Source organism: Scyliorhinus canicula, chromosome 9 (genome assembly GCF_902713615.1).
Source record: "Scyliorhinus canicula chromosome 9, sScyCan1.1, whole genome shotgun sequence".
NCBI lineage: Eukaryota > Metazoa > Chordata > Chondrichthyes > Carcharhiniformes > Scyliorhinidae > Scyliorhinus > Scyliorhinus canicula.
Genome location: NC_052154.1, coordinates 66,487,610 through 66,502,271, shown reverse-complemented (window position 1 = coordinate 66,502,271; position 14,662 = coordinate 66,487,610). Strand labels below are relative to the sequence as shown.

At 50.1% G+C, this 14,662-nt stretch overlaps 1 protein-coding gene across 1 annotated transcript in view; it reads left to right on the top strand.

The window, feature by feature from the left end:
- The first annotated feature begins 2,712 nt into the window (after positions 1–2,712).
- hsd11b2 (hydroxysteroid (11-beta) dehydrogenase 2) overlaps positions 2,713–14,662 on the top strand; it is an 83,383-nt gene continuing 71,433 nt past the window's right edge. The window contains exon 1 of the mRNA XM_038806818.1: positions 2,713–3,051. Within this exon, the coding sequence (XP_038662746.1) occupies positions 2,778–3,051 (274 nt within the window). The 5' untranslated portion in view covers positions 2,713–2,777. The remainder of the gene's footprint in view (positions 3,052–14,662) is intronic.

The window sequence follows — 14,662 nt, the reverse complement described above, 5'->3', positions numbered from 1 at the left end:
GTATGAACAATATAAGCATCTATTTTCTTTGTTATATGTTAGCCATTTTCTTGGGACTGAGTCATTCATAATTTTCTTCTCATACAAACGAGCATCAAATGGCAGATCATCAAGTGGCTGAAGTGGATGTTCAGCAAAAAACTGTTTTAGCTTTGCTCGTGATGGATATTGGAAGATTCCAGTAATTGATCTTTCATTTTCTTGCGCAGGTTCATTTACAGGATGTGCTTCAGAAATCAAGTCATTTATGCTTGAAGGAATATCTGATTCCCTGTCACTAGTTGAAGCTATGTGTTCAGATGTTGCAACTACAGGCAGTACAGATACCGGAACAAGGAAGCCAGAAGAAATATTGGGCCTGGGTTGATTAGTAATGGATGCACTTGTATTTGTCTCTACATTCAAAGTAGCTCTTCTCTGTTCTTGTAACTCGCATGTCATTGCATCATCACCATGAGCATTGTTTCTTGCTTCTTGATTATTTGTTGCAGAACTGGATATTGATGTGGATTGTGCTTTTGGTATTATAAACTCTGTAATACGCCTGCATCGCTTGGCTGATTCCTTCCTTTCTGCTTCTTTTTGTTCTTTGCATTTCAGTGACCCAGATTTATGCTTTTTCTTTTCCATGCTGGTAGGGGTAATATTCCTGAAATAAAAACGTAATTAAAAATAGCCCACATTGGGAAAAATGAATATTGATGATTGCAAGAATAACTTGAAGGAACGCCAGATAAACCCCTACTTGATAAAAAAATATAAAATAACTTACTTACACTTCAATAGGCTATGTTCATTAGTCAATACTACTGTGCAGCTTCAGAAGAGGAGACAATCCACTGTCCGGTGTTCACACCAGCAAGCAACTGAGACAACTGTTGAAACTTAGAAGTTTGGTCCGACTATAGTAAGACATTAAGAATGGTCCCACGACCAAAGTTAACATGTCCAGTTTGATACCAGTGTAGTGTTACAAGTCGCAACCCTTTGAGTTTACCGATCATGGCTTATCACTTCAATATCTTTGACCTCATGATTCATGCTCAAAGGTACCGTTTCTCCTTTTCGGTGACCTCACGACCCTATGCACTGCTTGATATCCTTTCAAGTTGCCGACCATCTCAAATCACGAACTGTAACTTTACCTTTAAATTCACACACTCTTGCTGAAAACGTGGATTTCCAACTATCTCTGACCTGGGTGAACCAGCCCCCCCCACCCCCCCCCCACCACCTCCACTCCTTTTCACATCCATTTAACACTGCTTCGTTCCTTCATACACTGAGTGATTATTTGTTTGTTTCTTTATTGCATTTTTATTTGGTATTGCTCTTTTTAAAAACAATTATATTTTATTAAGTTAGAATACAAATCTCAGGGAAAAAGTTGGAGATTTATTTATCTAATTAATTAATATTTTTAAGGGCCCTTCAGAGATTTACGGGCCCCTTCTTGGCTCTCCGGGCCCCGGACCGATGTACCGGCTGAACCAAGACTACTGCTTGATATCCTTTGAAGTTGCCGACCATCTCAAATCACGAATTGTAACTTTATCTTTAAATTCACACACTCTTGCTGAAAACATGGAATTTCCTTAATTATGCCCGACCGGGCCCCCCTATTCCACATCCTTCCACTACCTCCCCTGCTTCGTTCCTTTTCATGCACTGCTTATTTGTGTCTTGTTCTCTTTTTTTTCTTATTCCTTTTTATTCCTAAAACAGTTGTCTGTGTTTGTTTCTTTACTGCATTTTTATTTGATATAGGGGGCCCACTTCATCAGGGGCCCACTTGCCATCGGGCAAGCTGACACCCTGGCCAGTCCGCCACTGGCTAAGCCCAAGAGTATTCCACCACATTTGACTTCACGGCCAGAATCACCTCAGCTGCTCGAAGTTTTTACAAGCAAAAAAAAAAGCAAAACGTTCGACTTCCATAAACTGAAGTGTCTCGGAAATTGTTAATTTGTATCAGGTGCAGTCTGTTTTTTTTTTCCTTCACAGTCTTTGTTGTTAATCAATCTAGAATGACAATGCATTTACCAAAAAGAAAACGCCCTTGGGAGTTCTTTGAAATTTAAAATTGGATTCTGGATTTTTTTTAAAAACTGAGTGATAGGCTACGCTTAATTTTGGGAAATATGTAATTAACCACGTTTTTCTGGGCTACTAAAGTGCTTTGTTCGCCCAGTGCCTCATTTCAGGATGCACAGCACCCCGATTCCCATCAGTGCTTTGGAAAATGGGAAGCATTTTAACCTTTCCTTGCACCGAGAGCGCCTAGATTTTTTTTAAACAACTATTGAATGTGGCACTTGAGCACGCTGCACACACTATTCAGTTTTGAATTAAAAGATCCGCGACTCTCCTCGGCTCCAAAGTTTCTGCTCTCTGCGGATTAAAGTTCAGCCTCTTGGCAACTGGCCAACATGAAATGACGGCCTAATTCTTTCAGCCTGAATTTGTATTTCTGGTAAACTTGGAGGGAGGGGAACAATATGGTTTAACTGATCAGGGGAATTAGCAACACCTCCAACTCTTGGCTCAAGGTTTGAAATCGCGTGGCTTCTAATCGGAAACTTCATACTGGACTTTCGAGGTTTTCTTTCCCGCCTCACAAAAAAAAGTTTTCTTCAACTATTGAAGCGGGTGCATATTTCCATAGTCCCGCCCCCTTTTGGGGCTACTCTCGCCTTTCCAATAGTATCAGTATAAATACACAGTCTTTGAATCAGTCGTGTATTGGACCAGCTGCAAGTGTGCCTGTGCCAGAACCAATGGAGGGATATTGTATTTCCTTTTTAGCTTATGTGTCTGTTATCACCGTGCTGGGCACGGTTGCTTTCCTGAGAGTGGTCATGTCTGAAGTACAATTGACTCATCGGCTGATCTTTTATGCGATTCTCCTTCTAGCCCTGGAGAGGATCTGTTGCATGTATCTGGCAGCCTTGTCATGGGTTCTTGTTTTCACTGCTGCTACATGCTTTCTTACCTTTCAGACACTTTCCCCACCCAAGTTATCTGTGCAGGGGAAGTCTGTGCTCATTACAGGTAAGAGGCACCCTGTTGCTGACTGACAGGAATGAATGCAAACGTATTGGGGGGGAGGGGGGATTTGCGTCAAGTAGCTTTTAAATAAATACTGTCAAATGCATTTGCAAAAGTTATCTTTAAATGGAAATGTGTTCTGCTGACAGTGAGAGCTTATCAGTTCCAGTTGTGAATGGCCTTGACTGAGTGCTTCAGACAGCAGAAATGATATTTAAAGATCTGCATTGTGGAAATCTTTTAATATCTGTGCATTAGTGGCAAAAATGTATTGTGTTGTCTCAGAGTTTATTATCTGTGAAACTCTACGGAGCACGGATCTGATGAGAAGGTTCGCTTTGTTGAAACTTTGGCATTGTTTCACGCTGTGTTTGTCTCAAATTACCCGTGTCTTTTGTTTTTTAAAACTACTTTAATGAATCGTTTAAAAATAAAGTTGAAGTATTTAATTTTAAAATAAACTAATCACTGCTGCCAATCATTTTGCAGATTTGGTCAAAACTAAATCCAATTAGTCTGGTCCCAGTCTGCAATGGAGACCTGTCATTTCAAAGAGATTGTAATGGAGCAGGATGAATATTGTTCATTTTGTATCTTTTTAAAATCTTGAGTATTTTGCAAGTTGAAGGAAATGGGCTTTCCCCTAATCAGTGGAGAACAAAATGTTAACATCAAGCCAGACATGATTCTCTCTCCTTTTGCCTGCCCATTTTTTCCTCTTCCTTTCATCCAAGTCAATGCCCGAGGACAAAGTAGCATGGTTTAAATAAATCACCAGAGATCAGACGCTGTTGAATAGGCTTAACTGTTTCAACCATTTGAGTGTTGTTCTAACTCCAGCCTATTGGTTGTCTACAAATCGGCAACATCCACTCGCTGAGACACTAGGGTTTGATGAATGGACACTTTCCACATATAAAAGAGGACATTTTGCCCCCCACCTTTTTTTTTTTGCATTTGTTATTTTAAATGAATCCACAATGACCAGAGAATGATAAATTTTGACTGTTCAAGTTTATCCCTGCGGGGGAAAGTGGACCATTCGATCGTTTGTGCCTGTTCCACAATTGAATTTGATCGCGACTGACCTCCACTATAATGAAAACCTGTCGAGCTCCGTTTAAGATTTCTATTTAACCCGACTGTTGCAGTCTTTTGAGAAGAGAAAGTTCCAGATTTCTCACACCGGGTTATGGCAGATGTGATCCCTGATATCACCTCTGAATGGCCTAGTCTTATTTTAGGATCCTGCTCCCATCGTTCTGGACCAGATATAGTTTCTTTCAACCCTGTCAAATCCTTTAATTAACCTGAACACCGACAATTAGATCGCCACTTAATCTTCTATACTCAAGAATACCGGTCTTTTCTACTCCACCTGTTCGTGTAATGTAACCCAGCAGCCCCAATATAAGTCTGTTCAATTTGTACTGTGTTCGTCCCAAGACTGATTCGTTAGGGTGTGGTGCCCAGAACTGACTGCAATACTTGAGAGATGGTCTAATTGGAGCTCTTGTACAAATATAGCATAACTTTGACTGCTTGGGGGATTGCTGGGAGAGGGGGTGGTGAAGTGTTGGGGGTTTGGTGTTGGCAGTGAAGGGAGAATGTGTACCTTCTGTACCACCATTTTGTTTTCAGTATTGCCATTGGTGTTGTTCTTCAACTCCTCCATAATCAGCTGTGTCCTACTCCCTCCTATACTGTCATTTTCTACCAGCACTTTCATGGCTGAGTAATTATTAATTGGTTAATGTAATGTTCTGTTGTGACTGTGTTCCCTGATGCTGACTGTGTTCTCCGATGCATGACGTGTGTTAGGAGGATATGGTTGATATCTCAGATTTTGGTGTGGTGAGGAAGTGGGGGGAGTACTTTCAGCTTTCTATTAGCATAACTGAGTATCACCTTAGCAACAAGTTCCACTAAGGAAGGGTTCAGATTAGGACAGGCGTTCTGTCTGCTGCTATGGGAACATCAGCTGTCACCAGCACTGTGCACCAGTTGTAAATGTATCTTGTAGGTGGTCCTGAGGTGCCTGTTACAAACACATTCCATTCCTTTTCACACAAATGCAGTTCCCTCTTTCATTTTGTTATTTTTACTTAAATCGCCTTTCTCATCCATTTGATGCTTCAGAGCCAAGATTTCTTGTTGTTACATGTCAGAGGCAGCAATGTATAATCATAGCAGGTAGACGGTCTTATCTGTTGACAAAATCATAAACACTCTCTCCAAGAATGAGTTTACTCTTCTGTAAAGTTGTAACTAAGTAATTTTCCTCCCATTTCCAATCACCAGTCATGTTTAAATTGATAAACATGTCCACTTGCTCTTTTTTTCTTTTACTTCACTGCTCTGCGAATCTGATTGGGATTCTTTTTTAAAATAATTTTTTTTCAAGTTTTTTAAAAACAATAACAAATTTTCTCCCCGCAATTTAAAACAAACAAGGCGTGTTTCCACACCAAAAACAAGAAAAGAACTCTTCTCCCCCCCCCCCCCAATAAATAATAACAAATAGCAATACAAGAAAGAAGAAAATAACATAACAAACCCACCGCCGCAAAAACACACCCCCCAACCATCACCAAACCCACCCCCCCCCCCCCCCCCCCCCCGGGTTGCTGCCGGGACCGACCACTCTCTACCCCTTCGCCAGGAAATCGAGACAGGGCTGCCACCGCCCGAAGAACCCCTGTACCGACCCCCTCAGGGCAAACTTCACCCTCTCCAACTTGATGAACCCAGCCATGTTGTTGATCCAGGCCTCCGAACTCGGGGGGGGGGGGGGGGGGGGGCCGCGTATCCCTCCACTGTAACAGAATCCTGCGCCAGGCTACTAGAGACTCAAAGGCCAGAATGCCGGCCTCTCTCGCCTCCTGCACTCCCGGCTCCGAAGCTACCCCAAAGATCGCGAGCCCCCAGCCCGGCTTGACCCTAGACCCGACCACTTCCGACAAAGTCCCCGCCACCCCCTTCCAAAACCCCTCCAGAGCCGGATATGCCCAAAACATATGGGTGTGGTTTGCCGGGCCACCCGAACACCTCCCATACCTGTCTTCCCCTCCGAAAACCCGGCTCATCCTTGCTTCCGACATGTGAGCCCTGTGCAGCACCTTCAGCTGAATTAGGCTGAGCCGTGCGCAAGAGGAGGAAGAATTCACCCTCTCTAGGGCATTTGACCACGTCCCATCCTCAATCTCTTCCCCTAGCTCTTCCTCCCATTTCACCTTGAGCTCATCTACTGAGGCCTCCTCCTCCTCCTGCATCAGTTAGTAGATAGCCGAGATCTTCCCTTTCCCGACCCACGTCCCCGAAAGCACCCTGTCCTGCACCCTCCTTGGCGGCAGCCGCGGAAGCTCCTCCACCTGCCTCTTAACAAAGTCCCTGACCTGCATAATACCTAAAAGCGTTCCCAGGGGGGAGGTTCCACTTCCCCACCAGCTCCTCCAGAGTCCCGAACTTCCCATCCAAGAACAGGTCCCCAAACTGTCTGATGCCTGCCCTATGCCAACTCCCAAATCCCCCACCCAAACTGAGGCCTTCACTTACCCCCCTATGCCGCCTCCACTGTCCCCAGATTTTGAGAGACGCAACCACCACAGGACTCGTGGAGTACTTTGCCGGGGGGAGTGGAAGTGGGGCCGTCACCAAGGCCTCCAGACTCGTACCCGCACAGGATGCTACCTCCAGCCTCTTCCATGCGTCACCCTCCCCTTCCGTCACCCACCTGCGAATCATTGCCACGTTCGCTGCCCAATAATATCCACACAGGTTGGGCAGTGCCAGGCCCCCTACCTCCCTTCTTCGCTCCAAAAATACCCTCCTTACACTCTGGGCCTTCCGCGCCCACACAAACCCCAGAATCGACTTATTCACCCTTCTAAAAAAAAAGCCTTCGGGATCAACATGGGGAGGCACTGGAAAAGAAACAAAAACCTTGGGAGCACTGTCATTTTAACCGACTGGACCCTGCCCACCAACGAGAGCGGCAGCGCATCCCACCTCCTGAACTCCTCCTCCATCTGCCCCACCAGCCTCGAAAAGTTAAGCCTATGCATAGCCTCCCAGGTCCTAGCCACGTGGACCCGAAGATACCTAAAGCTCCCCTCAGCCCAGCCCTCCTCAACAGGAGTTCCCCTATCTAAGAGTCAAAGTAGAGCTGGCGGTCCTTGTACGTGACCCAGAGGCGAGCCGGCTGTAGAAGGCCAAACTTCACCCCCTTCCTGTGGAGCACTACCTTCGCTCGATTGAAGCCAGCCCTTCTCCTCGCCACCTCCGCGCTCCAGTCCTGAAAAATCCGGACGTCCGTATTCTTCCACCTGCTGCTCCTCTCTTTCTTCGCCCACCTCAACACACACTCCCGGTCAACCAAGCGGTGAAAACTGACCAGCACCACCCTGGGCGGTTCGTTCGGCCTGGGCTTCTGCTGCCGCACTCGATGGGCGCCTTCCAGCTCCAGGGGAGCACGAAACAACCCCGCACCAATCAGCGAGTTTAACATTAGGACCACATAGGCCTCCAAATCTGAACCTTCCAGCCCCTCCGGGAGGCCCAAAATCCATAGATTCTTCCGGCGGGAGCGGTTCTCCATCTCCTCCATCCTCGCCTGCCATTTCTTGTGCAGTGCCTCGTGTGATTCCACTTTCACTGCCAGGCCCAAAAGCTCATCTTCATTCTCCGAGGCCTTGTGCCGCAGCTCCCGAATCTCCCCGGCCTGAGCCGTCGGCGTCGCCACCAGTTTGTCCAGTGAGGCCTTAAACGGCTCCAGAATCTCGGCTTTGAGCTCCTTTGAAGGAGCGCTGAAGCAGCTCCTGCTGCTCCCGCGCCCACAGCTGCCACGCTGCTTCCCCGCCCTCCGCCATCTTGCCTTTTTTGCCTCTCGCTGTTCTCTGAGGTAAAACCGATTTTTGAAAGAGCCCGAAAATCCAAAAAAAGCGTGAGCTGCCGAATGTGCGGCTTAGCTCCGCATTGCCGCCACCGGAAGTCCGAATCTGATTGGGATTAAGATGCAAACATGGAAGTGGAAGGAGCTTTCACTTTTGTTCCATTTGAGTGATTAATAATCCAGGCCAGTGTTCTTAACTTTTTTTTTCCGGGGACCCATTTTTATCAACCAGCCGACCTGCAGGACACACGCTGGCCGACCTGCGCGACCCACACCGACCGACCTGCACGACCCAACCGACCTGCGCGACCCACGGAGACTGACCGACCTGCGCGACCCACGGAGACCGACTGACCGACCTGCGCGACCCACGCCGACCGACGCGACCCACACCGACCGACCCACGGAGACCGACCGACCTGCGCAACCCACGCCGACTGACCGACCCACGGAGACCGACCGACCTGCGCGACCCACGGAGACCGACCGACCTGCGCGACCCACGGAGACCGACCGACCTGCGCGACCCACGCCGACCTGCGCGACCCACGCCGGCCGACCCACGCCGGCCAGTGGGCCGGCCGGCCTGTGCGACCCACCATTTTCTCTTGCCTTGTTTGCTGCTGACAAAAATGGAGAAAATGGTTTTGGGTCCCTTTGGCCCTCATACAACCTCCTCCAATGGAACCTGTTGGATGAATTTAAAGCCTTCCGATGTTGGAAAGTATGGAGTCTCCATCTGTCCAGAGTTCTGAATTTTTTTCCTGTAAAGTTTTATCAAATAAACCCACCCCCCCCCCCCCCCGAACTTGTAAAAAAAAAATTAAAAGAGTAAAATAAATGAAAAACATGAATATAACCCCCCCCGAACTTGTTTTAAAAAAAATAAAATAAAATGAATAAAATAAATGAATAAAAACCACTACAGAACTTGTAAAACAAAAAGCTACAACTGTTTTAAAAAAAAATAGAGGTTGCACTGTGCATGTGTGCCCGATTTGCGCATGCGCACCGATCATCGTGCGCATGCGCAATGCGGCCGAATTTTTAAGCAGAATGCGCATGCGCGCCGATCATCGTGCGCAATGCTGCCGACTTTTCTTTAACAAGTTCCCGGCCGCTTGCAGCTGGCGTTATGAAAAGCCTTCTGCGCGGGGATTTGCGCAATCGGGGGCGCCACGGACAATGGCTCCGCGACCCTCCCGACACCCGCCCACAACCCACCCGCAGGTCACGCCCCCGACTTTGAAGAAGACTGATCTAGGTTGGAGGCCTATTCCCATTGTTGGATGCACTTTGCCTCCTTTCCAGACACACATTTTCTGCCATTAATGTTGTGAAGTTAATAATTAGTTATATGTTACAAGGAGCTTCTTATAGTCATTCACGATGAAAGATTTTGATGACCATTGTTAGGATACTGCAGCAGACCTCAACTTTTGTTAAGATACGGGATGAGAAGCCTAAACAGTTTTTCTATTTGTAAAAATGTGAGGAAAGGATACTTCACCTCCGGAATGATGACTCTGGCTAATGTTAAAACAAACATGGCGGGGGAGACATGCGGGGGCAGGGTCCGCACTGCCAGCAGTGGCTACCAGGTACCCCAATTAATCTGGTTGGGCACAGGGGTATGCACCATGCAAACATGCCTGCCTTTCACCCCCTGCAGTCAATGGATATTGCAATTCAACCAGCAATGGAGGCCTTCCTCCAAGTTGCAGCAACCCTGGGGAATGCACTGCAGCTGTACGAGCGGAGCCTGTCCCAGAGGAACAGGAGGCAGGTGGTGACGTTGGAGAGCCGGCCTCCCAACAGGCAGAGGAGAAGGTGCAAAGGAGGGGCTACTTGAGGAGGTGCAAAGGAGGGGCTACATGAGGCCTCTCGTGTACCGGCAGTGCCTGTCATTCGAGGACCTGTCAGACCGGGCTCTCTGACGAAGACTCCAGTTGAGCAGGGAGACATTGCGGCACATCTGCCGGATCATGGCACACCTGGTACCACGGGGGAATGGGGGAGGACACCTGCTTTCCGGTAGCTGTCAAGGTGATGGTCGCCCTGCACATTTACACCTCTGGATCCTTCCAGGTGTCAAGTGGGGACCTGTCCAGAATCTCGGAGCTTGGTGCACAGATGCATCTGCACCATCACAAGAGGCCCTATATGCCCAGGCGGATCTGCAGCATCCTCCTAAACTTTGTGCAGCAGAGAGGGGGCATAATAATAATAATAATCGCTTACTGTCACCAGTAGGCTTCAATGAAGTTACTGTGAAAAGCCCTTAGTTGCCACATTACGGCGCCTGTTGAGGGAGGGTGGTACGGGAATTGAACCCACGCAGCTGACATTGTTCGGCAGGAGGAAGAACATGAACACAGTCCTATTCCAACGAGGAGGATGCGGGGTGGGCAAGGATGGGCAGGACAAACGACCCAGGCAGGCACGGGAGGCTGCACAACACTCTGATCACCGACTGGGGGGGGGGGGGGGGTTACTGACCAGAGGCACAGACACTGCATCCCCCTCTGTGATTCCTACCTGCCTCACTGTGGTGTAGATGGCCCATTGGCGGGTCTGGCCCATGGCATGGAGGATGATGTGCTCTGCGATGAGCTCTGGTGCTCTGCATCAATGTCTGGCTGCTGTCCACGGTAGCACTTTCTACCGTCCACCTGGGTGATCCCAGCATGCGAGCTGGCCATTCCATCACACGATCCCATTAAATCCCTGGGGTGGTGGGGGTGGGACACTGGAGCAGTGAGCACTGGTTGAACTGAAGTCCCTAGGCCAAGCCCCTCCCCCACTTCCTCTGCAACCAGCCCACCCCTCACCCTTTTGACAGAGGGACAAGGCAGGATGTAACATTGTATACAGGTGTTTCATGTGAACAATATAACCAGGTTTGTGACCTAGCCCATAATGCTATACTGTGCCCTGCACCTGTGCCAACTTAACCTGATGTCTACTTTTCTGGCCTTGCGGGCCCTAACGCTCTCCCCATATGATATAATGGTGGCAGCCTGCTGCACAGTGACCTGGGTTCCATTTGGCAGTCGTCTTCTGGGGCGACTGGGCCTGGCTGTGGCTTGGCGGTCCCAGGTGGTGTGGTGCTGCCCTGTTCTGCCCATAAACCATGTGATGTGCCAGGGATGGGAGGGGCAGAGGGAGTCCAAGGCACTGCGGTGTTCTGGCACCTCCCCTGTGGGAGTCACCAACATGGCCCCACCACCTCGCTTAGGTGCCAGGTAACCCCCCCAGACTACTCCATGGGATAGGGGCGGAGCGGAGCTAACCCCTGAGGCTCCTCCACCAGCTGGCGCTGCTAATCCTGGAAGCTACGCAAGGACAATACTGCCGACGCTTTCAGTCAATCCCTCCTGTGACTGGGCCATGCCAGGAGTGCCGCTGTAATGAGCAGGGGGCTTTGGAATATGGCAGCCTGTAAGAGGGCAGCCCTGACCTGAGCCTCTGCCATCGCCTGCACAGATTACCCCAGGCCTTTGACATGCTGATCCATGGCTGAAACTTTGCCCAAGGCTTCCACTACAAATGCCACCAGTGTGGTGTTGGCCTGGGTGACACGCACGGTCAGCACCAGCTCCTGCAAGCGGTCGGTCTCTTCCAACTGCACCTATAGGTGCTGTATGCTGGCAACTGGGCCAAATCGCTGGCTTTGAAAGCAGACTACGGCAAACCAGCAGCACGGTTCGATTCCCGTAACAGCCTCCCCGAACAGGCGACTAGGGGCTTTTCACAGTAGCTTCATTTGAAGCCTACTCGTGACAATAAGCGATTTTCTTTTTTTTAATTTCATTTCATTCATGATCAATAGCACTGTCCGTTCCAGAAGCTCCACCCATCTGGACGGCAGCTAGCCCCTGTGGTCGGCCTGCCCCCTGACCGTCCACCCCCTCGAAGGTTCCTACCTCCATCTGCTGTACCGGAGCATGTGTGGTGCGCGCCAGATAGTGTCCAGGTCTCTTCACTAACGTGCCAACTGAGGGGAGTGTCTCTGGGATGGAGGAGAGTAATGCCGACCTCTGCCCCGGTGACTGCCCTTTCTTTGGGCCCACCGACCTCGACAGGTGCCCTGTGTTCTGCTGCGGTGAGGGGCTGCATGTCCAGCAGTTGAGCACGGCCTTCTCCCTCACAGGGGGAGAATAGAAAACCCGTAGTCGACACGTGCAGCCCAGGGTGTGGGTAGCTGGTGGCTTCAGTAGCCAGGGCATCTGGCCATGGCAGCCGATATGTGCCAGCTTGTGGTAGAGGGTGGGGGTTCAGCCACCCGCTGGGTGGAGGGAGGAGTGGTGGGGCTACGGGTGTGTGGGACAGGGGTTGATGCTAGGGGCACAGTGCTGTCTACTCCAGGTCAGATGTGCATGCTGGGGAGACACCTAGTCATAGTGGTAGAGCTCAGAGGGCCAAGCACATTGAGGATCACTGAGGGCCATGGGGAGGCGGGAGTACTATCGGGAATGGGATATTGAACAGTACATTTAAACAACTATTTGCACAACTATTATGATGCACTTTTAGGATGGAGGGGCAGCTGGTTCGAGCCCCGATTGCCCCAGCATCATCTGGCTCTGCCAGTCCTGGTCGTTCCCCATGTCCTCAGCGATGCTCCTCCAGTGACCTTGGCCATGCCCGACTGCGACATGCTCCGCAGCGCCTCGGCCATGCCCATCTTGAGATCAGGACATGTCCCGCAGAACCTCCCATCAAGATTAGCCTGGTACTGGGTGACATCCTCCGACGAAGTCAGACTTTCTGCCGAGACCCTCGGCGATGGCCGTCACCAACTGCACAATGCCTTGGACACCTTCACTTATGGTGCTGACATTGTGCATCAGGGTCTCCACTGCGGTCGCCACCCTAGCAGTGTAGGCCTCGGTGCCACGCATTGCTGGCGCCATCTCCTGCACCAATAGCCTCTGGGATTCCTCTAAGCGGCTATGGATCTGCTGGAGTGACGCTGACATCTACCTCTGAATGTCACGGCCACTTTCCATCAGCTCTGGGTAACCCACTTCCAGAGGCTCGGCGTGTGGCAGGGACCCAGCTTGGTCCTGGGATCCAGCAGACCTCCGGCTGCCGTCTCACCTGGGGGTTCCTGTGTCCACCTGATGTACATCAGCAGCAGTGTGGTGCTCAGCAGATTATGCCCCAGGGGCCTGACCACTGACCTGTCCTGAGATGTGCGTATCTGCGCTGATGGAGGGTGGGGATGACAGCTGTGCCGTGAGTATAATGGTGGCATTCTCTGAGCTCTCCACCCGAGGTGTTCTCCTTGGGAGTCAGGGGAGGGGGCTATCCCGGATGGTGCCATCGACTGGAGGACCTGCAGGGGAATTGACATGTGGTCAGTGGGAGGGATGGGTCAGACAGTAAGGCAATCACTACTCTGGTTTGACAGGTCCTCCAGGTGGAACCCAATGGTTCCTCACCTCTGCAGCGTCCGCCAGCCTCCGCGTGGGTGACCGCCCTGTCCTCTGCCACACCGGTACGTTCCTCAAAAGGAGGTGAGGATTCTTATGTCTGGCACACCACCGGCGGTCTGGGCCCTGTCCTGCCGATTTTGGGAGAGATTTCCCTGAGGAGACACCGACATCGTCAGCCACAATATGGTTCAGTGGTGGGAGAGGGGGTGTGAAGGCAGGGGGGAAAGGGGAGGGAGGGCTAGGGGTCACTTGGAGAGTTGGGGGATGGATGTTCCCTTTTGGGTACGGGCGGGGGGGGGGGGGGGTTGGCGTTGGTGTGTACTCACTCGTGCTGCCTGGTGTAGGTCGTTGACCTTCTTCCTGCACTGAAGGCCAGTCCTCTTGTTCATATTGCTGGAACTAACAGCTGCCGCCACCTCGTCCCAGGCTGCCTTGTGGTTCACCCTCCGGGACCCCCGGAGGAACAGGACATCCCCCGTGGTCTCCACTGTGTCCAGGAGCTTCCCCAGGTCAGCGTCCCCAAAACCTGGGGCTGGTCTCCTCGACGCCATTGTTGCGGGTTGACTGGGGTTGGCTGAGCAAATGCAGTTTAAATGCTGCTTGACCTTGTTAACTGGGGGGGGGGGGCTGGCGAGGCGTTATTTGTGGTGAGAAGCCGTGAAGCGTCCTTAAATGGACTCATTAACATTGAATTGTGTTGCCGATTTTGAATTGTGTTGCCGATTTTGCTGGGCCGAGCGCTGGGAAATTCGCGGCAATTCCCGCTTGCTACAACACTTGGAAATTTTTTTACGGAGAATAGCGTCCATTGTCAACATGCATTCAACTGAATAGAATAGATCACATGTTTATTGAATCCCAGCTACCCTACCCAATGGGATGAATTTTAATGGGGGATGTTCCAGATCGGGATGGAAAGAGAGGATTATTTTCAGCATTAAAGTTTTCGCCAATGTAAACACTTCCTCCATTTTTATAAATTTCAGGACAGAGAATTAGTGGCTTTGTTTTCGCCCTTGGTTACAACTTGTGGAGACTTTACTTTCAATAACTAACTCTGAAGTCAACACTCCGCCGTTGATGATGGCCAAATTGGCCCGTAATTTCCTGGCTCCTCCGCATCGGATTTGGGGGGGAGGGGGTATCGCAGAGATGCGGTTTCCAGGTAAGGGTTTACCAGGCAATTGTCCAGAAGTGCTGACTTCCCTGGGAAATTGCACTGGGCTGGGAACCATCTGACAAAGCAATTTAAATCGCTAGCTTTGGATGATCCTGCCAGTTT